This window comes from Sorex fumeus, unplaced genomic scaffold (assembly GCF_029834395.1).
Source record: "Sorex fumeus unplaced genomic scaffold, SorFum_2.1 ptg000063l, whole genome shotgun sequence".
In the NCBI taxonomy this organism is placed as follows: domain Eukaryota; kingdom Metazoa; phylum Chordata; class Mammalia; order Eulipotyphla; family Soricidae; genus Sorex; species Sorex fumeus.
This window is the reverse complement of record NW_026606120.1, coordinates 48,629,986-48,655,108: the sequence shown is the minus strand read 5'-3', so window position 1 is coordinate 48,655,108 and position 25,123 is coordinate 48,629,986. Positions and strand designations below refer to the sequence as shown.

Sequence of the window (25,123 nt, the reverse complement as noted above, 5' to 3'; positions counted from 1 at the left end):
TAGAAAAAGGTGGGGGTACTCTCCCCACAATGGAGGGATGGTGACACCCAGGAAGGTGTAGAACGGAACAGGGCCAAATGCCAAGCCCGGCACTGACACATCTTGACTGGGAATTCTCCATGGAACTGGAGAGGGAGCACTCCCCACTCCCTTCCCCCATTTTGTAGAATCTGAAATTAGGCCGGGATGAGGGGAAAGCAGGAGGCTGGGGGCAGATGACAAAGCCCCCAGAATCCATAGTGGGTAAAGTGCCACTTCCTAGGACGCGCTTCCTCCCGTTGCCATGACGACAGTTCTGAGGAGCCTGCACCACTGCAATCTGTCAAGCTATTTTCTCACTATTTTCTCACTGGCGTCTGTTTCCCGGGCCAAGTTCGGTGCCAGGAATACTCGTGGGGGAGGAAGGCGATGCCTGGCGGGCTCAAGCCCCCCTCTCCCTGCCTGAGGCCACGTGTGTGTGTTGGGGGGAGTTGGACCTTACTCGTGCCTGTGGGGCCCTTATTGGGGGGGAGCGGAATTCAGCCCTGTGACCTCCAGCAGTAAACTGGGCGGCTACAGCAGTGGAGAACACTGAGGCGCTTCTCCTCCTCTCCTGGCACCCTCTTTCTCCAGCACAGGGAGACGCGCATGTGAGCACACGCTTCTCTCGTTCCCATCTCTGGGATCAGGACTAATTACAGTCTATAATTAGGGGAATTACACTCATTAAGGAAAGAGCTGATCATTGACAAAAACTGGGCCGAGGAGGGATGGCTTCTGAGGCTGAGCAGGCGGCATGATGGGTGCGCTCCCCAATCCCACCTGGGGGTCTCCACCCCTCAGCCAGCCTCCAACTCGCTGCCTTGCAGCCATTTTTGTCTGACCCAGCAGAAAGGAGGTCCAGGAGTTTTGTGCAAAGGAATTCGCCACAAGAGAGGAGGTTACCCTGGCGTGAAATTATGCGGCTGCTACGGAGGATTGATGAGCCATTAGGGAGGCTGGCCAGGCCGCCTAAATACTCACCCTTGTCTCCGCTGGCCCATGTCCATGCTGAGCCCCTGCCCACCACCAAGGCTCCCTGCTGCCACACTAGCTGTCTCCCCAGCACTGGGTGAAGAGGTCAGGAGGGAGCCAGTGCTCCCGAGGTGGGGTTCCAAGCATCCCCATCTCCAGAGTGGCCGCTGTCCTCCGGGCTGTGGCCACCCGCAGGGCCGAGGAAGCAGCCCGTGACAATACACAGCAAAGCGATCACTGTTCACACCAATTATTTCCCCATTAACACTCCCCTCTGAACTGGTTACCCTGTTGCAGCAGCTCACAGGATCAAGAAGACTTACCCAGGGGTAGGAAGGGTGAGGAGGAAGCCAAGGAGAGAGGGCAGAACCCGAGCCCCAGCTCTCCCGTCCCCACCTGCCAGCTCTTTGATTTTGTTCCCGTTTCCTTACAGAAGTGGGTGCTAAGCACTTAATATGCATGTTTTATTTACTTCCCACTTTGGCTTCGGGGAGTAGGTTTTTGGGTCTCATCTTAGAGTATTGGAAGAGGGGAATTAGAGTGGTCCAGTGACCCCTCCAAGGTCAATAAACCGTGGGAAGCAGATTTAAGCAGAAATCTACTCTCCTTCTGAATCTGTGGGTTTCCACACTATCACACCCCACTCCTCAATATCCAGTGGTATTGTCAGCTCACTGGGACTTTGGGTGAGACAGTTCGAGAAGGCCAGGCTGATAGTGAGGGCCCTCTCGATGCTCTCTGTCTAGCCCCTTTGACCTTGACCCCCGCTGGGGAGAGGGCTTCTATTGCTGTGTGCTTTGGTCCCACTCCTGGCTCTGCACTCAGGGATCACTCTTGGCAGGCTCAGAGAGCCATATGGAGTGATGGGAATTGGGTCCAGGTTGGCCACATGCAAGGTAAGTGCCCTACCCACTGTACTGTCACTCTAGCCCAGGACTTGGCTGTTTCATCTTCATTTTGCCGGTGTCTAGCACAGGCTTGGCAAGAAGCAGAGATACGGTGAGAGTTTATGAATGAATGAGTGACAGTGGACACTGTATAGGGGACTCCTGACTGTTGCCCCCTTCAGGACCTGGACACTGCAGTTGGTAGGAGAAGAAGGGGAAGTCCCAGAGATGTCAAATGTCCCAGACTCACCTCCAGTTGTACAGAGCTTCCCGGCACTGCTGTGCCATATGCGACTAGTCCCTCCGAGTACCCCCACAGATTCCAGTATCCCCCAGGAGACTCGCCAGGAGGATAGCCAGCCTGCACTGTTTTTTTCCCTCAGCTGCCCAGGCCTACCTTGATAGTGGAAATGGAAGGTGCCGGGCCCAGCAGGAGGTGGAAGACTCTGGAACCTCAGGGCTGCTTGGTGGGTGGGGCTGCGGATAACCTGGCCCCTTAGCAGGAAAGACTGGTTGGCCAGGGGCAGAGGATCAGGCCCCCCCAGGCCCTCCACAGTCACTGTCTCCCCCTCACGGAGACTGATATTCTGGACCTGCCGGTGGATAGTGAGAGAGAGCAAAGCAGAGATTCAGAGCAAAGCAGACACTCCGGCTTTTTGCTGACTGAGCCCTGTTACTCAAGGCTCTTGCCAGCTCTAGGCCCAGCCAGTTTTCAGGGTCTCCTAGACACGGGCGCCCCCAGGCGCTGTGCTAGGAACTTGAGTGCAGGAGGAGATGGTTTCCTTCCTATAACCCACTAAAATTCAGAAATATTATGTAAATTATCCAAGGGCACACGGAGATTATTCACAGAGCTGAGATTTGTAAGCACGGTCTGTCTCCAAAGCCCTTCATCTACCAGCTGCTCCTGGCCCTTGCCATTCCCTGGGCTCAGTTTTCTTGTCTATAAAGTAGGGATGGAATGGTTGTATGGAACTAGATGGGGTGGGGCGGGGCTGGGCAGCAGTGTTGGGGTCTTAACCATTAGTGCACCCGTGAGTCCTGGTCAGAGGGTTCACGGGCATCACATACTCAGTCTGACACCTTCTTTCCCAGTGGCCAGCCCTCCCCATCTCTGGGAGTGACCCCTCCACTCATCTGCATGCCCTATTCAGACTCTGGCCTTTGGCTTCCTCCCTCAGACTTCACATCCAGCAGTCCCTCGGGTCTGTCATAGGGACAAGTCTACCAGCTGTTTTTGGCCACCACTGTCACTTCCCCAGCTCCTCACCAGTGTCACTCACCTAGAAGGATCTGAGAGGCAGCCCTGGGCAGCCCTTGGTCTGCAGGCAGCACCCCCTCCTCGCTTAGACAAAAATAGTCTCAGAACTATGACCAGTGGAGAACCCCAACCAACCTATTGCTGCTCTTGGTGCTTCCTTGTTTCAATCCCCCGCAGCTCCCCAGGAGCCCACAAAACCCAGAATTTCCAGTCTGAGCCTTTGCTGTGGCCCTTGGGGCCTGGCCTGCCCATCCTGGCCCTCCGCCCTGGAGCATGCTTTGGGCCCTGAGCCTCCTTTCACTAAGCTGGACAGAACAGGACAGACTCTGCCCACAGGGGAAGTAACAGCGTGGCCTGGGGGAAGGAGTGCTGGATTAAGAGCCCTGAGATTTTTTTTTCTTTTTGGGTCACACCCAGCATTGCACAGGGGTTACTCCTGGCTCATGCACTCAGGAATTACTCCTGTTGGTGCTCGGAGGACCATATGGGATGCTGGGAATAGAACTGGGGTCAGTCGCATGCAAGGCAAATGCCTTACCCACTGTGCTATCGCTCCAGCCCCAAGAGCCCTGAGATTTAGGACCTCATCCTAACCACATTACTAGGGCCAAGTAGTTAATTTGAGGGTTTTTTTTTTTCTGTGTTTCAAGTGGCCTGGTGCACATCTCTGTTACTCAAAACCTGGTCCCTGGACCCATCGCATGAGCCTGGCAACACAGAACACAGAGCCCACCTTGGATCTCCTGACTTGTATGCTGCCCTTTTTGAGGATAGAGTGGTGGCGATGGGGACTATGGGGGTGATGGGGGTGATGATCAGGGGACCATATTGGGTACCAGGTTTGAACCTGTTGAACGCCTGCAAGACCAGCACCTTACCCACTGTACTATCTATTTCTCCAATCCCAGGTGCTGCTTTATTTTTTTTTTTTTGGTTTTTGAGCTAGACACGGCAGTGCTCAGGGCTTACTCGTGGCTCAGTGCTCAGGGATCATTCCTGTTGTTCTTGGGTGCTGGGGATCAAATGTAGCTGACTGTATGCAAGGCAAGTGCCCAATCCGCTGTACTATCTCTTTGGTCCTGAGCGCTGCACTTTAACAATCACTCTGGGTGGTTCAAACACACTCATCTATCTGGTCGGAGTCCCAACTATCCAGTCCTGAGAAAGGTCTTTAAGGGTTAACTCTTGCCCTAGTAAGTGGTATGCAGTGAGCACTACTCCCCCTCCCCCCACCTTTTGTTTTTTGTGCCACACTCAGTGATGCTGAGGGCTTGCTCCTGACTCTGTGCTCAAAGCTTACTCCCAGCAGTGCTGAAGGGGGGAAATGGCATATGGGATGTTAGGGATTGAATCCAGGTTGGCCACATTCAAAGGGAAGCACCATACCCACTGTACTATCATTCTGGCTCCAACAAGCAACATTTTTATTCATCTGCTCTCCCAGATTCTGCACATGGCCACTTCTCTCTGTCCCTTTGTCCCTTTGGCTCTGAAGAGACCTTCACATTGTTTCTCACCTGGAAAATTGCCTTCACGCCTCCCATTGCCAAGTCTTCCCCAGACCCTGCCATCTCAGATCAGATCATGTCGCTCTCTTACCCAGTCCCAGTTGGTGACTAGATTGTCCAGAGGCGGGGATGGAGCGATAGTACAGTGGGTAGGGTGTTTGCCTTGCACACGGCTGACCCGGGTTCAATTCCCAGCATCCCATATGGTCCCTGGAACACTGCCAGGAGTGATTCCTGAGTGCAAAGCTAGGAGTAACCCCTGAGCATCACCCAGTATGATGCAAAAAGAAAAAAAATAAAATAAATGATTGTCCAGAGGTCAAAGTTCAGACTGGCCAGTTTGTAGCTGATGCCAGTTGCTGGCTAGCTTAACTGCAGCCCCAGGGACCTCTCACTCCCACTCTTGGCACAGGGGACCCTGCCCCAAGAATGCTTTCCCTTCCTCCTTCCTGTTTTCCAGTCTCATGGCCACGCACACCCCAGTCCTCCCTCTGTCTCTCCAAGTAGAGCCCAGAGTTGCCTTTTGGGTGATGAATGCTGGCCAATAAAAACACATGGAGATTCAACGTGTCAGCTCCTGGGCGGACATTCCTCACTTAACCCCTGTGAGTTCAGCACAGTGGGGGGTCAGAGAGATAGTACAATGGTAAGGGCTCTTATTGCACGCTGTCAATCCTAGTTCAATTCCTGTCACCACATACAGTCCCCCAAGCATATCTAGAATCAACCCCTAACACATAGCAAGCAACCCCTAGCAACCCCTGTATACCACCTTGTGTCACCCCCCAAACCAAGAAATAAAAAGCACAGAGGATACTGAGCACAGTCAAACCCAATGACACAGCCAGGCTAAGCTTGGGGCCCTGCTGAGAACAGCTCTGCTTGTGTCTTCCTCTGCCTGGGAGAAAAGACATGCAGGTCCTTGAGAGCCAAGAGAAGACATGAGGCAGTGGGCTGGGGCAGAAGTGGCACCTCTCCCCGAGGAGCTTCCTGCGGGGGCATTTTGGGTGGAGGCCGCCTGACCATCTGCCGGGGACAGTCCCTTGGGGAATCCTGCAGCAGGCAGAGGCTGGATGAGGTCCCTTCAAACTCGGAGATTCTGTGATTCTAGAGTTGGGCAAACAAGACTCACACACGTGGAATCTGTAATTATCGAGAGATGCCAGGCAGCATGTAATTCTGCCTTAAGTGGCACTGAATGCGTACAGCAGGAATCCTCAAGGGGGGAGCGGCGGCGCTGCGGGCTCAGGGAATGAACGAGCAGGTGGGTATGTGAGCGAGTGAGCAAGCGAGTGTGGTGAAGGGGGGCCCCGACTGGCAGGAGGAAGGGAGGCCGGTGCAGCAGGGAAATTCTCCAGAAAGCCAAGGCCGGGAAGTGGAAAGAACTTAGCCGTTCCCATAAACACCCTTTTGACCTCTTGTTTCCGGTTCCTGACCCTGCCGCTCGGCAGCAGTGGCTCAGCGGCAGTGGCAGCAATAACAATTCTATTTGCAGAGCCCCACAGTGTGTCAAGTCCTGTACCATTTATGGGCATGATTTCATTCTCACCACAGTTCCATGAGGAAGGTGGTAAAGTCCCATAAGCAAACAGACTCAGAGAGGCTCTGGAACTTGCAAAAGGTCACACAGGGGTTAAACTGGCAGTTGTGACTGGCTGAAGGCCAAGGCAGCTCCTTCTCCTCCATCCTCATGGGGGTGTCACCTGCAGAAATAGACTTTTGTATTCGCAGGTCCCCAGCCCCCCAGGTTTATCTGGGAGGTAGATCTTGGCTTTTTCCAAGTACTGAGATTCAGTTCCCAACAGCCATTTTTCCCCTCAGAAATCCTGGAAAGCTGGAGAAACAAAGCTGAGGCCCTTGGTCCCCTCAGATTTGGGAAAGCTGTGGCCCCCTCAAATTGGTCTGTACCCGCCCAGTCGGGTAGGGGGGGTTGGGACAAGTGTGGTGGTGGAATGGACCCAGGGAGCCCCGGGTTCATGTTCAGAAGTCACCCCAGCACCTCCTTCTCAGCCAGAGGCTGTCTGCACAGCTCTGGTCCCCAGGGTTTCAAGCACCCACTTGCAGGCTTACAGCAGTGGCTGGAATGCAATTTGTCACTTGTTTGAGGACCAGGGCTGACAGGGGCCAGACAGGGCTGGGTGTTAGACAAGGGGGGTGATGAAGTCTTGATGCAATTTGCAGGCATCTGAAGAGCTTGGGAGACAGATTGAAATGTCAGCTCTGCTCATGAGGGCTGTCTTCCCACACCCATAGCCAGTGACAAGGGGGCCCCGGGGCCAGGCAGGGGGAGGCAGAGGGAGTGAGAAGGATAATTCCCACAGGACTAGGGCTGGCTCACACATCCTTGCTTCCAGCAAACCGTAGGGTCAGTCCAAGGAAGGAAACAGGGTCATGGGGCAGGGATGACTTCTTCCTGAAAGTGAGGAGTCAAGCACCCTCTGCCAACTTGACTGTCCCCAGGGAAGCCTCTGGAACATGTCCTAGTGATCTGACTCATAGACAGATGATGCTATAAGTTTTCGCACAGTTACTGAGTATAACCCCATCCAGGGATGATGTGTGAGCCCCACACCCAGTGCTTGAACCCCTGCTCCTGCTCCACCATCCACAAGCAACCTCCGCCTGGTCCACTGCATGTACACAGCCCCCTCAAACTGGGTCCTGCCCTGTCCTCACACTCATGTGCTTGGCCATGCGCTTCCTCATGACAACAATCATCTAGTGATGCTTTTTCCCCCAAAAGAAACTTGCTAGTTTTCCAAGCTCTTTCATACCTATCATCCATGCTCCAGGTAAAGACAGATTGTAATTGGAGGTGAGTGCTTCTTTTGAGGCCTCGGAATGTGTCCAAGGTCAGGCCATGACTCCAGCCAAGAATTCACTTCTGGTTCTGGTTTGGAGCTCTGATTCATGCACAGCCTCCCGGGGTCCTGCCCCCAAACTGCAATCCTAAGGGGTATCCTACAGATGCAGGCAGGGCTGAGCAAAGAGTTTGGGGGTACATGTCTCCAGCTGGAGTTCTCCCCTGGATTTGTTCTGTGCCACACCCAGGCCAAGCTCCTGGGTCAGGGAAAGAACGTAGAACATAAACTCTTTTTTGTTATTGTTATTTTCTTTTGTTTTGCCATGCCTCTCCATGCTCAGGGCTTATTCCTGGCTCTGTGCTCAGGGATTACTCCAGGCAGTACACAAGGGACCATATGGAGTGTGGATGAAGTGTGAAGATTGAACCCAGGTCAGCTCCACGCAAGGCAAGCACCTTACCTGTTGTACTATCTCTGGCCTCAAGAATATAGACTCTTGAATTTGATCAAATACCTGCTCCAGGGCCCCCGGAAGATAGTTCAAGCTGATAAAGCACCTGTCTAGCACTGCATGGCATCTGAGCACTGCTGCAGAGTATCTTTTTTTAAAAAGTAAATTAGGGATTGGGAGCTGGCTTAAAGGGCTGGAGTAAATTTTGTACGAAGAGGGGGGTGGTGGTTGTGGATAGTTTGATCCCTGACACTCTGAGTATCTGGTCCACAGGAGTAAAAGTAAATAAGGGGCTGGGGAGACAACTAAAAGTATGGTGCACAGGCCTGTAGTGCACAAGGCCTGGAGTTCCATCTGAGTTGCATTTCATGACCCGCTGAGCATCATGGGGCATAGCCCTAGTAGCCTCCAAACACTGTCAGAGTGGCTCCAGAGGGCCCAGCATTGCTGGGTTGAACATCACCATGGGCTGCACTTAGCCCACCAAGCACTGCTGGGGAAGCCCTTTAAGAATCGGTAAGGTAGGGACTGAAGAGATGCTATAGCAGGTAGGGCACTTTCCTTATGCAAGACTGACTCGGGTTCAACCATATGAACCATCCCATATGGTTCCCTGAGCACCACCAGAAGTAATTCCTGAGTGCAGAGCTAGGATTAACCCCTGAGCATTGTCAGATATGGACCCCCACCAAAATAATCAAGTGAGGTGATTACTCATACTGGTATTTAATAATTTTCTGTTTTTAAAGAACCAGCTCAATCTTCCACTAGTAGAAATGCCTGGCCATCTTGGGCATGGAAGTCAACAGACAGCAATTCCCTGGGCTCTATCTTCATACCCCTCCAACCCCATTGTCAGGGAAATGGGACCATCCACCTGTCCTGAGGTATGAGGTCCTGAGGTCCCCTGAGCACAGACAGGGATCTCTCCTCAGCACAGAACCTGGGTACCACTCAGTGTGTCACCAACCACCCAAAACGAGTGAATAAAATCCCTGGCATTTGACACAGTGACAGCTGCCTGTGGACCCAGCTCTTCCTCCTGGCTCAACCTGGCTCATGTTTTGCTGATGCTGGAATCAAGAAGGGGCCTTCGACATCTTCTGGTTCAATCCACCCTCAGAGAGGAAAGACTAGGCCCGGAGAAGGGTAGGCATTTTGCCCAGGCACCAAGAAGTAACCTGCAGAGCAAGAAGTGGAACCCCACTTTTCAGCAACAGTCTTGGCTCTTGACTGGGATGGTCCTCACCCATAAGCCATGAAGGGTTGGGGTCTGCTGGAGAGCTGGGAAGTGGGGCACAACCTTATGGCTTATGGCCCTAGAACCGCCCACACCCTCAGATGGAGGCACCTCTAGGAGACAGTGGAGAGGAGGCTGCCAGGAAACTCACCCCTCGGAACCCCCACCCCACCTCCTCTCCTGGTGCTCCCCTCCAGCCTGATTCTGACCCAACCTGGAAGGGCAGGGTGTTCTGATTTGCAAGCTGGCAGTTGGCCTGGCATGGCAGAGCCGTGTGCCAGTGGGGCCACGTGCAGCTCTAGGGCACACTGCTGGGCATCTGTGCCCAGACTCCTGACGGTAGAGTGAAAGCAAGCCAAGATGGAGGCTGGCAGGGGAAAGGCTCTTGGAATGCCAGGCACAGTGAGAGGCAAGCGCCAGGCCCAGGAAGGCTTGGAACTCTCAGGGGATGCCAGCTGCCTACAGAGGGGAGGGGAGGAAGCTCTGGTATGCCCTGAGGCTCAGGCCCACCCAGCTTGAAGGTACTTCTCTAGATCTTTCCAGAAAGAGCCAGCCTATCCAGTGGCCAAGCCCCCTCTGATCAGAAAAGGTCCCTGAAGACAGTGTAGACCCTTAGCCTTAGGGGAGGTGGGAGGAAGGAGATGAAGAAGCAGGCTGTGAAATGCAGTGGGGAAAGCTAGACTCTTAGGAATTTGGGATCCCCTGAGGTTGTTCCCTACAAAAACGGAAACAGTGAGTATCTCGACTAGGCCTCAGACTCTCAACTCTTTAAAAAAAAAAAAGATTTATTTGTTTTACTTTTTGGGTCACACCCAGCAATGCTCAGGGGTGACTTCTGGCTCTGCACTGAGGAATTGCTCCTGGCAGTGTTCGGGGAACCATATGGGATGCCAGGGATTGAACTGGGGTTGGCCGCTTGCAAGGCAAACACCCTACCCGCTGTGCTATAGCTCCAGCCCCCTCTCAGCTCCTTTAAGTTACACTTCCAGGCAGTGGCATGGTCGTGGCTCAGCAGGCCATCATGACCAGTGTGTCTGGGCTCCTGGGTCCTCTCTGGGGCTGGAGAGATACTGTATGGAGGGCATTTGCCTTGCACAATGACCTGGGTTCAATCCCCAACATTCTATATGATCCCCAAACATCACCAGAACTGATCCCTGAGTACAGAGTCAGGAGTAACCCCTAAGTACTGCCAGGAGTGGCACCCAAAATAAAGTCCTTTCTTCCTCTTCCCCATGTCCAGATCCATTCCTGTGCATTTGGGGAAGGATAAGCAGGGACTTACTTGCAACAGGGAGAGGCCACAAGCCTTTCCATAAGCTCACAGGAGCAATGGGCAGCTTTTAGGCATTCTAGCTGCCCCTTCTCCCCTGCCCCATTGCCCAGCACAGATCAGGCTCAGATAGGGCAGGATGGTGCTACTCTCAGGCCTGACTATTAGCCAGAGTCCCCCAGGATTCCCCCTCCTGCTCCTATGCCCCGGGTCACCTGGCCACAAACCAGTCTGCCTTGGCTGCCAGCCTCCATCCATCAGCCTCACCTCCAGGAAGCTTCATCTGAGCCTGGACTGGAGGAGGGGCCCAGCTGGGAATCAACCCAGCTTCGGGTGCTTCCAGACCATTCCTGACAGCACTAAGCCTTGACTGCTCAACGCAGATCATTCCTGTCTCTACAGACATCATTCCACCCTACAGAGCCTGGCGCTGGGGAATTGCTCTTATATTGATCAGCTCATCCAAAATCTTGGCTAGAATGACAGTACAGCAGGTAGGGCACTTGCCTTGCACACAGCTAACCTGGATTCAATCCCCAGCATTTCACATGGTCCCTCTGTATCAGTCTTAGGAGTGATCCCTGGTTGCAGAGCCAGGAGTAAGCCTTCAGGACCACCAGGTACGGCCACCAAACCAAACCCAAACCAAACCAAAAACCCCGTTAGGGACAGCAGAGATTGTATAGTGTAAGGCATTTGCCCTGCACGTGGCTGACCCTGATTTGATCCCCAGCACTGCATATGGTCCCGCAGTACCACCACGAGTGATCCCTGAGCACAGAGTCAGAAGTAACCCCTCAGTATTGCCAAGTATGCCCCCAAAACAAAAACAAACCATTTATGAGTGGCCTTGGACCACTCTCTTCTTTTCTTGCCTGGCTTTGGTCTCCCTATGCATGCCAGAGGGCTGGGTGCGCAGTGTCACTGACCCCTCGGGTTCTGTGTGGCCTATGAGATGTGGCCAGGAGCATGGGAGAAAGTAGAGCTTGCAGAACAGCCAGGGAAGAACCTTCAGCCCACCTACCCCCTGTTCATTCTGTGTCTCCTCTTTTCTCCCTGCCATGGCCTTTCACCCTCAAAGTCAGACCCACAAGGTTGACAGTGTCCTGCAAGGACTTATGTCCCCATGGCACTGCAGAGCGGGCGAGTATCTGCCGGCCTCGGCCCCTGATAGCACCCAGGACTGTGGTAGGGTTTCATCTTAAGGTTGCCTGGTAACAGCGATCACATTCTGATGAAAAACTGGCGGCACCAGACAATAGACTCAGGGCTTGGGCAGGCTGGGAGGGGTCGGAATCCAAGGCGGGCTTGTGCTGAGCTGGCAGAGCTAAGCCAGCATCTCATCCCGGGTACCAGGGTTGGGACCAGCCTGGCTTGTGGGCTTCAAGGGGGAATGATAGAATGGGGATGGGGTGTTAGGCAGAGCCAGCGGGCCAGGAGTCGGGGGCCCCCAGCCCAGCATCTGCCCCTGCCCCCTCCTTCTCCACACCTGCAGCTGACGCCTTGCACCCGGTGAGCCACAGCGGGTGCCACCTCTCATTAGGTGATGATTTTACATTAATTACTTTAATTAAGCGGCACTGAGTGCTAATGGCTTATGGGGGGTGGTGGTGGCTGTTCCTAATTACCCTCCCAGTCAGCCCCAAGTGACGGGCATAGGGCCTGGCAGAGCGGGAGCAAATCGTTGCAGAAAGAAATGGAAGGGTCCACCCATGTTGGGAGATGGTCCCCTCTCGCAGAGTCTGGCTCAGATACCTGGACCTGACCCCCCCTGAGTTTCAGGACATGCTGCCCAGATATCGGTGACGCCGGCTGCAAGTCCATATTTAGGGCTACTGGGAGGGTAGGGCAGGCTGGGAATGGGAAGCCTCAGGTGTCCTATGACCCAGGAATTCCCTGCCCCCTTTCCTCTGAATTACCTGCCTGATTCCCTCAAGCACCCCGAACCCATCTCATCCCCCACCCTCCAACCAGTCACCAAATCCAGGCCCAATATCTTTCTCTTCCTTCCTCCATTCCCTGGTCTCCTCATTCCATCAGAACCTTTCTGGGCCCCTGTTCCAAGGCATCCCTCAAGAAGCTCCCCGGTCAGCTAGGAGGTGCACAGCTTCAGACGGAGCAGTGGACTTGGCCCATTTCCTGAGCTCAAGCCTTTGCAGGCAAAGGGGAGCAGAGAACTGGGGGGAGGAGGCTGGGGATGGGCCCCGAGGGACAGGCATTGATCCAGAGCCTGCTGGGGAAGTATGGGAGGACGAGCGCATCATCTGAGGAAAAAAAAATGCATGCTGCAGTGTGAATGGAGAAAGAGTGGGCCCTGTGTGAGGTGAGGGTGCAGGTCCCATGACAGATGCTTACTGTGTTTGTGGGGACAAGAAAGAAGTGGGTGGGTCTGAGTTTGGGGGACTATCGAGATGTCATAATGTGCACGTGTTGGCAGGCCTGGGGGAAGAGGGAGAGGAAGGGAGAGTTGACCTCAGAGCTCATGGGTAGTGGTGGCCCTGCTCCATGTTTCTGGCTCGCTGTGATCCATTTCTATGGGATGCAAAGGAAGAAATAGATTTGAACCATGTGGAGTAGGAGAGTGTGGGGATCAGCCCTGAGGACCTGCAGGCTCAGGGCAGGGATGAATAGATGGCTGAAGGGGCTGGCTCTCCCCTTCATCTCAATGGGCCAAGTACTTGCTTTGCATGCTGGGTCCCCAGGTCTGATGGCTGGTATCACATGGACCCCTGAAGACTGTTGAGAGCCGTTCTGATTACAGGGCTGGGTGCAACCTCCAAGGCTGGGATCAAAGATTTTGGAGACCTCCCCTTTGCCATGTGGGACCCCAAAACCAAAAAGAGAGAGGGGGATAAAGAGAGATGTAATGGCCAGGGAGGCTGGCATTGAAGGTCACCTCTCTGAAGATGTGCTGTCTGTCTTCCCTTGGCCTCTCAGGGTCCAGCACGGGCTCAGGAAGCATTTGTTGAAACAGTGAATGAGTGACTCAGTGATGAGGCGCCTGGACTCAGCCCCAGCAGGCGGGCAGCCCTGAGTTCTCTCTGTTTAAGCACAGAGATAAGGACTTTGACCCCATTCCCTGTATTTTGAGCCCCTCGTGATCTCCAGAGACCCTGCTCAGAGCCCTGGGGAGGGAGGATGGGCAGACTGGCCCCTTCCTATAGTCGCAACAGCCCAGGGCACCGCGGTGTGGGCAACCCAGACACATTCCGCCCCCAGAGCATACAATGTCTTAGGTCTATGCTCAGCCCTGTAGGCCTGCCTCTAATTGGTGCGCCTGGGGATCCCCTTCCATGGAGCCTTTCTGAGAAAAAGAAGGCCGCAGTGCTGTCCTGATCAGAACCAGGTCACTCACCTTGATTTCCACACCATAGCCAGGGTAGACGGAGATGTAGTAGAAACAGTCCAGGCCAACATCAGGGGGCACATTGAGAGCAGTGGGGGAGTCCAGGGAGCCCTCGGGGCCTGAGAAATTCCAACTGCAAGGGCCTGGGAGACAGGAGAAAACATGAAGGTAAACCAGCTCAGTGAAAATGTCCAACGCGGGCTGGAGAGTGTGTGCGTGTGGGTGGGGGAGGTTTATCCCTGAGCACCTACGGTGTGCAGTCTTCTCTCAGTTCTCACAGCTGCTCAATGGAGCAGGTTTTTGTAGCACTATTTTTCAGAAGAGGTGAACTAGAATTCCCAGAATTGCATTCATTTGGGATTTGAACCCGGGTCTATCTGGTTCCAGCCCACCTCCCTCCTACAGCCTGACACTTGCTACCAAAGGACAAGACAGACTGGCACATGGACATGAAAGGAGGTTAGGGGGCCCCAGAGCTTCCCCCATTCCCATTTCCAGATCTGTAAACCAGTAAGCAGCTGACCGGGTGGCTGGACAGTGGTAATCGTCGTGGTGATGATGGTGGTGGTGGTGGTGGTCTCCTCATCATCCCCCGAAGCCGTTGAAGTGGCAATGGTGCCCTCAATCCGCAGCCCTGTGGTCTGGGGCATGACCGCTGGTGCCCAGGGTCTGCCCATGTCTCCAGGACCCTCCTGGGTTGGTGTCCATGCTCTGCTAGTGGGGGCAGTATTGGGCCTCTCCCCGGGGCCCAGGGTGGGCACTGCCATGCTGGGCCCTGGAGGGAAGGGGGCTGTGAGATGAAGCATAGGGGGCTCTGATCTGGGGCTCCAGGGTCCCTCCCGGGTGGGCACTGCAGCCATGGCTGGAGTGGGGCTGGTGAAGACGGGGCGGCTGTCCTGGTTGGCCAAGCGTGGGAGGGGACTTGGGGTAAATGGTGTAGAAGGGTCAGGCTGGAAGGGCAGTGCTGGCCTCAGCTCCTCCTGGCTCCTCTCTAGCCCCTCTTGTAGAAATTCCTCAAGCAGCGGGTGGTGGTTGAGCAGCTTCAGGGTTGGGGCCGTTGTGATGAAGTGGACGCCGTGCTGGGGCTGCTCTGGTGTGGGGGCTGCGGTCAGCTCCATGTCCACCTCCTCGATGCCTGGGACCTGCCCTTCTCCCAGGGTTGGGGCCTCAGAGAAGAGTCCTGAAATAATAAGGGTCAGAGGCTCTCCCTAGGCCCATGCATGACTGCATGCCCAGTGCAGGCCGTGTGAACCCCATCTTTCTTAAACAGAGAGCCTTGTGGGGTGGAGGTCATCAAAACTCCAGAAATTTTGGAACTGGAGCGAGTGCACAGTGGGTAGGGCGTTTGTCTTGCAATGCGGCTGACCCGGGTTTGATTCCCAGCATCCCATATGGTCCCCTGAGCACCTCCAGGAGCAATTCCTGAGTGCATGAGCCAGGAGTAACCCCTATACATCACTGGGTGTGAACCAAAAAGAAAAAAAAACTCCAGAAATTTTATTTTATTTTTTTAATGTTTTTGGTTTTAAAGCTATACCCAGTGGTGCTCAGGACTTCTGGCTCTTTGCTCAGGAATCACTCCTGAAAAGGCTCAAGAAACCATAGATGGTGTTGGGGATTGAACCTGGGTCTGCTGCGTGGAAGGCAAGTACCCTACCCCCTGTACTGTTTCTCTAGCCTGAACCCAGAGGAGTTTAGAGTTGAAGAGAGAGACTGTGACATGGTTTTCCAGGATGGCCCCTGAATTAGCCCTTTCCTTCCGACAGCAGAGGTGAACGTGACTCTCTCCTATTATATTTCCTGCTAATCTCAGATTTGACTTTAGAATCCTTCCCAACACAGCATTCCAGGTGAATAAGCCTGATTTCTCTGACTGAGATGACCCATCAATATGACCATCCCTCATGTAGCCAAAAGGCTTTGTCTCACTGAAGAGGAAACTGCTTCGCCATTAGTCCCAGGAAATGCTTCCTGCTTGGGATTTTATTCTATCTCCCCTCCTGGGTACATGACATCTTTCCTAGGGTTCCGTTAAGCCCCATTTCTTTTTCCCTTCTTTCTTTTTTGTGTGGGGATGGAAAAACCATAATTGATGGTACTTGGGATATACTCACCTCCCAATGATTGGGGGTTAGTCCCTGCTATTCTGGGGAACCACGTGGTGCCAGGGATTGAATAGGCTCTGACATGCGAAGCATCTGCTCCAGCCCTTTGGGCCCTCAATCCATCTCAGAAATGATTTCTTTGGACTCTTGTATTTTTTTTGACCCTTCTACAATTGTAATATGAGCACAATGGGGAAAAAGCCAAGCTTTGGAGTAAGGCAGATGGAGGGAATCAAATCTCAAATCCGTCATTTTGGGATTGTATGACTTTGACAAAGAACATAAACTCTTTAAATCTTAGTTTTCTTGTATGTAAAACGGGGTTCTTTTTTAGGATTAGTGAGAGAGAGAGATTGGAAGGAGGGAGAGAGAAAGAGAGAATTATCTCCCTTCCCTATGTAGTAGGTCTCTTTGAATTTCTTATTCCTTCCTTCTAACCCTAGTCAGGGCAGGGTCTAAAGCTGGGATAGAGAGGTCATCAGGGGCTAATAAAGAGATAGTCCTGTTGGTAGGGCACTTGTCTTGCACGCAGCCAACCAGAGTTCCATTCCTGGCATCCCATATGTGCCCCCCCAAGCACCACCAGGAGTAATTTCTCAGTATAAAGATTGGAGTAACCCCTGAGCATCGCTGGGTGTGCCCCCAAAACCAAAATAAGAAAAAAAGAAAGGTTATCAGTTCAGCACACAACCCTTCTACTTCCCAGTCCATGGCACACATTGTTAACACATTTCATTTATTTCTCTCATTGGAGCTTTAGACTCTTTTTCAACAGTTAGGCTAGCAACCTCTGCCAATTGATGAGATAAGCTATGAAGGATGACAGTTATTTGTTGATGCTGGTCTGAGGTGCCTCTGCTATTGATTATGTTCTTATTCAAGCACATAGCCAGGGAGATGATGCATCTTCCGCCTGTGGTCCACTAGGCTCGCCAGATCCTTCACTGCCAGGAAAAAAGGTCAATGGATCCTGTCTCCAAGATCTGCTCACACAGAATTTTGCCAACTCCGAGAAGCCCAAGAGGATATTCTGGTCCTGACAGCTCTCAAAATGGCTGCCGAGGACTTGGAGGGAAACGTAACGAGGCAGCAGCATTCACCAGGAGAAGGTCGGCTCCTCGGCATGTCTGGTGATGGGGCTGTCATTCCTCAGCCTCACACCCACCCCAAGGATTGGCATGTGTGAGGATGCGGCAGATGGGCTACATTCTGTTCAAGAGACCAAGGGAGCGCTGATGTGTCAGACAAAGAGGAGGAGGGAGGAATTTGGGGTAGAGGGGGTGGGCAGGGGTCAGAGGACTCACCATTCCTCTGGGTCAGAGGGACCTTGAAGCCCTACGGTCCCAAGAAGCAGGAACAAGCCCTGTCTCCCGAGATGCCAACTAAAAACACCCATCTGTGCCTTGGCATTCCATGCCAGAGAGTGACAACATACACAGTGCCCAAACGAGACACCCAGCCAAACCCATGCTCCCCCCACCCCAGCAGATGGCCAGCCAGGATCTGAGTCAGCGATGGCACGTCCGGGCAGTGCTCACCACAGGCCTGATGGGGAGGCAGAATCTGCTCATGCCCCAGAGGCACAGACCAGGTGAGCAGAGGCTGGCCCTGGAAGGACCTTTCCCTTCCCACGGCCAATCTTTGCCAGGCTTTCCCGAGAGAACCCTGAGTCAGGACTGCTAGAGTTGGCAACACGGGGCTTCTGCACCGGGAGAGGCCTTCAGAGCTTCTCTTTCTTGGGAAGGGACCACAGCGGGCACAGTTCCTCCCACTGGCTGCCAGGTGGGTGCTGGGCAATGGAGCAGAGCTAATGGGCACCTCCTGTCACTGTCGATTGCACTGATTGTGTTATCTGGGGGCACTGAGCACTTGGTTAAATGGGATCGAGATAGCATATCAAAGGAGCAAATTGATTCTGCAATCAGCTGCCACTTGGCCCCGGAGGGTGCCACCCACAGACAGGGAGGCGAGGTAATCTCCAGGAGACAAGCCCTTTCTGGGCAGAGGGGGTCTCTAGATCCCTGGGGTGAATTGTGGAGGCCTTAGGACCTCCCTCCCCATCCCCATTCCTCAGGGTGACAGAGTACGAGACTGACAGAGGAGCAGGGGCAGGAGCAAAGCAGGGGTGCATGGGGAGACCCAGATGCCTACTCTGATCAGATATCTACTGTCTGCCTGCCACCACATCAGGCCATGTCCAGGATTTTTATGATCTCATTGGCACTGAACTCTGTAAGATGGAATCTTTTTTCCCACATGACTCTTTCCCAGGAAAGCCCGAGGTGACTAGCGGATCAACCCCTTCTCACGGTGCGGGAGTGGGGCTTGCAACCTCTGATGGTCTGGCATGGAAGCCTTCACTCTGGGTGCAGTCTATGGTCAAGGGGTAAAGCACATGCCTTGTGTGTGTAAGGTGTTGGGTTTGGTCCCTGCCATTGTGCTCTTCACTGCAAAATGCCTCCCTGGAACAAAGAGAAGACAAGAAAAAGAAAAAACCTTTGTCATTCCACACAGGCCCTTCTCACTGAGGGTTGGGAATGGAGCTACTGGCAGGGAACCTCAGCCTATTGCAGAAACCAAGACAGAGAGAGGAATGGCCTTATCCTAGTTCTCATGCAGAAGGGGAGGCAGAGCTGGGACCAAAGTTTCTGACCTGAACAACTCAAGTTGAGCCTGCACTGGGCCCTCAGGAAACACTCTGTGGGGGTCCAGAGAACCCCAACAACATTGCTCTACAGGAAAGGGGCGCCTGACTGGGGTCCTGGGTCAGTGGCGTGGCCGTGCACAAGCCTTGAATGTGTGAGTCCCTGACACTGCAAAACCAAACCAAGGCAACACAAACAAAAGCCCCAGTAAAAATCCCACGTCCCTGAATTCAATGATCTGTTCTACCAGTTAAAGGTCACAGTGAGGGGCCATAGCTCAAAGGACGGAGCAGCGGTTTTTGCTGCAGGAGGCCCCAATTCCAGGCCCAGCTCTGCATGGGCAGAACGGTGCTGGGAGTATTCCTCAAGAGCACAGGGTGGAAAAAAAATGAAGCGCACAGGGCGAGGCCCCGGGCCCCAATAATAATCCTGGTAAGAATGATTATTATCTTTATGCGAGCATGAACAAATCCTCCTGTGTGTGTTCTCAGCAGTACAGTGGGCCTTTCTGGTGCATGCTACACATGCACAAACCCCAGCTTTGATCCCGGGTCATCACAGCCTCCTGTGACACCTACCGAAGCAGCTCCTCAAACACCGGATGTGGCCTGCCCCCCAGAAAAACAAAACAATACCAGGCCTTCCTGAGTGTTCTCAAGAGAATCTGAATGTTCTAAATCCGGCTTCCTGGGGCCTGGGCGAGAAGCTGCCGCTGGAGTCAGGGGAGGCCTGGGGTGAAGCGTTTCCTTCCAGGGCGCCTCTGCACCCCGCTGGGAAGCACTGCTTCGTAAAACAAGCACTACCTGGACTTCAGCCCCTCGCAAAGACCTCGCAGGTCTGCGTGCAAGCGGCCTCCGGCCCCCACGGCTGCTTTCCCGCCTCCTCCCGCCGGGAAACACCCCTCCCCTCCCCCACGGCGGTCCCCGGCACGGAGGCAGCCCGGAGCTTCCCGCCAGCCCCCCAACCCCCTGCGTGGCCCCGGCTCCCGGGCCCTCCCCCCGCATTAGCTCTTAAGCTATGCAAATAGACATCGGAGGGAGCCCTGTTTAAAGTATTTAGACGAAATGAAAAAAGGCTTTCATCGGCACTAATGAGCCATTCAGGATGCCTCCCCGGTGGATTCTCTCCAGTCCGCCTCCCGGCCCGCGCAACCCCCCTGTGCCATCCCCCCTTTGGAGCCCCCCTCCCCCAGCGGCAGCCCGGGTCTCCCCGGGAACGCCCGCCCGACCCACCCTCTCCTCCCCGCCCTGTACTCCCCTAGCCTGCCCCAAACCTCCGTGGGGGAAGGGTGTCCAGCTCGCTTTTTAGGAGCAACCTGATTCCCGGGTGTTCTGCATACCATTTAGTTCTGGTTGCGTCTCTTACAGATGGGGAAACTGAGGTTTGGTGAGGCCCGGAGTCGGCTGGGGTCCAGGGCCGCTGGATGGGAGGAGGCGCGGGTCCTGGTGTGTATGGAGGCCCCACGCTTTGTGGAGGGGCAGCCATTAGACTGGGTATACTGGTCCCAGCCCACCAGCCCACCTGCCCATTGCGGTGCTGCTGTTACAGCGACTCCCACGTGTCTCCATGCCCAGCGGATGGCTGCCCGCCTGCCTGGTTCTTTAAGGGAGGAGGGAATCCTAAATTTGAAGGGGCCCGTTCAGATAAACAAGCCTCTGCTTCCCCCACCCCTGCTCTCTGCAGGGGTGGGAGGGTCCGCTTGTCCCCTTGTAACATGGCAGAGAGCTGACACCCTAGACCTCAGCCCCGGGGTCCTGGCAGGCTGGCACAGGACAGGGCAGGACAGTGGAGGGAGCGGTTGGGGTCCCTAATCCTGAGATGAGATCAGGCTTGATCCCCACCTGCTACAGGAGAAGGTCTCCTGGGGAGGGGGTGACATTGGTTGGGTACAGGTACATGGGGGTGATCCAGTGAGCAGGGAGCCCATTGGGGGTGGCAGAGGTTAAGCTCACCCCGCATAGGGAGAATGAGAATTTAATGGGATCCATTTATTATCCCATAAAAGTTAATGAGTTTATTCTGGAGGTTCCCTGGCCCCTTTCAAGTTTTAATAGGGGATTAGTGAGGGCCTGGCCCCTAACAGACCCCCATTATTCTAGGTCCCCAGGGAGGGAAGGGGGTCCAGGGAGTGAGAATGGCCCCCCCCTCCCCGAGTCAGAGCCTGGTCTTCACAGTGACAGTTTCACTGGACCCAGATGTGTCCCCTGAACCAGGGACCCCAGCTAGTCGGCGGCTGGCCACACTGAATGCCTGAGGGCCAGTTCTAGAGGCTTCCAAGCCATGTGTTGAGGAAGCAATGACCCTAGCATGTCCTGCTTCTCAGCTAAGTTTGCTGCAGTTCCTCCACCTACTTATCCCAACAGGGAAGGCTGTAGAAGCCCCACAGGAGGCTGGGCTCTGGGGCCAGAAATAGCGGCTATGCTCAGTGCACACCCTCAGCAGCCAGGCCCTCAGCACCTTCACGTCTTATTTCTTTTTTTTTTTTTTTTTTGGTCTTTGAGATTTTTGTTGTTGGAATCATCAGCGCTTTGTGTTAGGGTTTGGTGTTGGGGCTGCTCCTGGCAGTGCTTGGGGGACCATGTGGCACTGGGGATCATAGTTGAGGGTCTGGCTAATGCATTTGCTCCTTTGAACTCTCTTGCTGGCCCACACAGAAAAATCTCTCTTTTGGGGGTGGGGGGCACATCTGGTGATGCCCTATCTGCTGTACCATTGCTTCAGCCCCACACATAGAATCTCTTAACCTCACCTTACTCTAGGCAAGTTTGACTCATTACGATCCTGAAAGATAAAAAACTGGGACCCTGAGTGGTTAAGTAACTTGTCCGTTGTCACACAGCTTGCAAGGGGCAAGCCTAGGATGAACCCCGCCGCTCAGCTCCATCCACTGCTCCAGTAGCCTTTCACTGAAGTGCTGGGTTCCTGTCTTCCACACATGGACCCACTACCCAAGGACCCCAGTGCTGGTAGGGTCCCAGAGAATGGTTTGGAGGATGTGCAGAGATGCCCACAAAGGGTCCTTTTCTGCCTTCCCCTTCTCCCTATGTGTTCTTTCCAGACCCCACATCCTATCAGACCCTCTGGGGCCCTATCCCCACTACAGAGGACACAGAGGTTATCCCTGCCTGGCACAGTAACCCCTTGCTAGCCTCTGGGGGCACTTCCCAGTGAGTCCTCAATAATGTGTCTGGGAACAAAGACCCAGAGGGATGGAGCTCTCTGTCCACACACTGAGCCGGGTGCAGGGGGTGCTCTGGGCAGTTTCCAAGCTGGGATTCTGCCTTCTGCAAACTTTGAGAGGTTTCTGCTCTCCAGAGTCTGAGGCCAGTGGCAGGGTAGACAGGACAGAGGAGTGGCAGGTCCTACAGGGAGGATATTGGATGCTCACCCTCAGCAGTGCCTCAGTCCTGCCCCAACTGGCACTTTGAGTATGCGCCTGTACAAGCTGCAGGGTCTCCTAGCCCCAGACCATGCATCTTCCTTGTCACCAAGTATCCCACCTCCCACTTCCTCACCACTCTCTCTTGCTCAACCCCAGGCAAGACAGCTGAACTGGGGACACAACTGTGTCGGAGGGACCTCCTCTTGGACAGATCAGGGTTCAGGTAAGGTAGTATACATGCAAAGGAAAACAGAGCCAGGGGCCTCCTAGATCATGCAGCAAATTTTGGGCTAGGCTCAGATGCTAAATATTGAGGATCAGAAACATCAGTCTGGATTCTTCTGAAGAACGAGCCTGCCACTGCTTCGGGGCTACCAAGTGGAGTGTACCTTCAGGGTAGAAATCTTTCTCACCATCCCTGGTGTAAAAGAGGGGCTTGGGGTTCCTGAGGGTTAGGATCCTCCCTTTTTTCTTTTGGGGGCCACATCCGGTGTTGCTCAGGGATTACTCCTGGTTCAGGGTCACTCCTGGTCAGGCTCAGGGAACCATATGCTGCACTAGACATGGAACCAGGGTTGGCTGGGTACAAAACAAGAGCCTGCTTACCCACTTCATTATCTCTTTTGTCAGAGAAAGGGAGCCTAAGTGGGCAGAATGGACACTGGCCAAGAGTTGCCCACCTGATGTTGGTCCTACCCCTAGCAGGCTGAGCCCCTTCCCCAGACCATTCCCCAAGCCGAGTCTCCATCCTCTCCATCAGCAAATTGGCAAAAGAATCTCAGGACCAGGATAGGTCAGGCCAGACCCAGAGCACCCTGAGTGTGAAGGAGTCTTACTGTTTGTTTGTTTGTTTGTTTTATTGTTTTGGAGTCACACCTGGCAATGCTCAGGGGTTACTCCTGACTCTGCATTCAGGAATTACTCCTGGAGGTCCTCAGAGGACCTTATGACATGCTGGAGATCAAACCTGGTTTGGCCGTGTGCAAAGCAAACACCCTACCTGCTGTACTATCTTTTATTCCGGCCCCTGTTTTGGTTTTGTTTTTTGGACCACACCTGACAGTGCCTAAGACTTACTTGTGGCTCTGCACTCAGAGATCATTCCTGCCAGGTTGAGAGGACCATATGTGGTGCTGGAAAGTGAACCCAGATTAACCATGTGCAAGGTAAATGTCCTACCCACTGTACTATTATTTCAGCCCTTAGAGGCCACTGTAGACTGAGAACTTACCACCTGGCAGCACTATTCTAAGTGCATTTCCAAATGAACCCACGTAGCCCTTGAAGAGCTCTGTGGGATAGAAACTTATCTGGGAGCCGGAGATAGTATAGTTGGTAGGGCACTTGCCTTGTATGTGACCGACCCAGGTTCTATCCCCAGCATCCCATATGGTCCCCCAAGCACCGCCAGGAATAATTCCTGAGGACAGAGCCAGGAGTAAGCCCTGAGCATCATTGGGTGTGACTCCCCACCCCACCCCCCATAAAAACCCAAACCAAAAACTTGTCTTATCTATTTGATAGATGAGGCCATGGTCCTCAGAAAAAGTACACCCCAACACCCCCACCCCCACCCCCACCCCAGGCTGCCAGCTTGGTGAGTTTAATTCAGACCCAGAAGATGGGTTAGTCCCAAGGCAAGGGCATGGAGTAGAATTTTCTATGATTCTGAAAACATGTTCTAGCTGAGTCTCTGAGTCTCATGCGGCAGCACCCCTAGAGATGCTGGGTCCCGGAAATTGGGACATGAGATGGAAGCTCCTGGGGTTTAGTTAGGGAGGGACCAGGGCATGGGGACTGTCCCCTGGACGTGCCTAGGGTGCTCTGTTGACATGTCCACACCTACCGCCTAGCTTCGAGCAAGGGGTGAGGTGGGGGTGGGGGTTCAGAGTAGAGCTGCTTGGCATGGGGCCACAGCAAGTCCTCACAGGGACTGGCCAATATGGGCCATGTGACCAGAGTCTACGGTAATTGAAAACCAGTTTTTTGACCCTGTATGTAGGAGGAAACTGAGGGTGAGAAGCAAGGAGAATCATCCCAGTTAGAAGGAAAGGGGCCACAAAAGGGGTCTGAGGTGGGTTTGCCTGTTGTACAGTCTGGGATCCAAATTTCTGCAGCACAAAGCAACTGGACACACACACACCTCTGTCACGTCCAGGTCCTATCAGAGGCTTTGACTCCATGACCTTTGACATTGTCCGTGGATACCACACACTGGGCCCTGGCTTCCTACTCCCTGAAGAGGGTGCATTTCTCCCTGAGGTGGAGCCTGTGCTCCTCTTTTTCACTCTGTCTCCATCTTTTTCTGTTGTACTTTTTGGGTGACACCCGGCAATGCCCAGGGGTTACTCCTGGCTCTGCACTGAGTGATTATTCCTCTCAGTGCTTGGGGGACCATATAGGACTCCGGAGATTGAACTGGGGTTGGCTGCATTCAAGGCAAACACCCTTCCTGTTGTACTACCACTCCAGCCCTTTTGCCCTCTGCTCTGATCCTTCCTGGGGTCGGGTAGCCTGGAGAGCAGCTCAAGGCCTGAGTGAGGGGGAGCAGGCCAGTGCTCTGGGTGGTGGCTTGGCTGACCCTCTGCTCCCTGGAGACTGTGGTCAGGCCAGAGGGAGCTAGCGGCTAAGTGCCACGTTCTCTGCTTTCCAATTTAAAATCTAATATGGTCTCACTGCTGCAGCGCTGGGGGCTGGAGAGGTGATTAATGAAGCTCTGCTGCAGCATCACCTTCCCGAGGCCCTTTCCCCCTCCTGCCGGACTGTTGGCCTCAGGACCTGTGCCTGGGGCCCTGCCTGTAGTGTCCTCAGTTGGTCCCCTGGTCTAGGCAGGTGGCACAGGGCGGGGTGAGTGGGGGCGGGGGCCGGGAGCTGACCATGGCGGCTGAGGTGAGGCTGTAGAACTGACCCCCGCTTCTGGGAGGGCTGTCACGGGTGAGACGCAGTCCGAGCTAGGTGCTGAGACCCGCTCCCTTGCCGGGGGCAACTGTTCCTGTGAACTGCAGGGACCGTTTCTGGAAACGGGAACCCTAGAAGTGTCGGCTGGGACAGACAGCTCCTGGGGCAAGTACTAGGGCCAGCTCAGCCCAGACCACAGGTGAATCTGGGGCGAGGGACAGAACTAAGGAGGAGGAGTCAGTCCCTGTGCCCCCTACCCTACTCCAGGCACTTGCCAAGGACAGTTCCTCTGAGTCTGAGCCCAGCAAGACAGGGCCCTGGGGCCCCAGG

General features: G+C 54.1%; 1 protein-coding gene across 5 annotated transcripts in view; it reads right to left on the bottom strand.

The window, feature by feature from the left end:
- SEZ6 (seizure related 6 homolog) overlaps window positions 1-25,123 on the bottom strand; it is a 48,498-nt gene that overhangs the window by 11,292 nt on the left and 12,083 nt on the right. For all 5 annotated transcript variants that reach the window (XM_056127987.1, XM_056127991.1, XM_056127986.1 and 2 more), the window contains exons 2-4: window positions 14,287-14,943; window positions 13,773-13,906; window positions 2,278-2,473 (exon numbers count right to left, since the gene is read on the bottom strand). In XM_056127987.1, coding sequence (XP_055983962.1) covers window positions 2,278-2,473; window positions 13,773-13,906; window positions 14,287-14,943 — 987 coding nt within the window. The remainder of the gene's footprint in view (window positions 1-2,277; window positions 2,474-13,772; window positions 13,907-14,286; window positions 14,944-25,123) is intronic.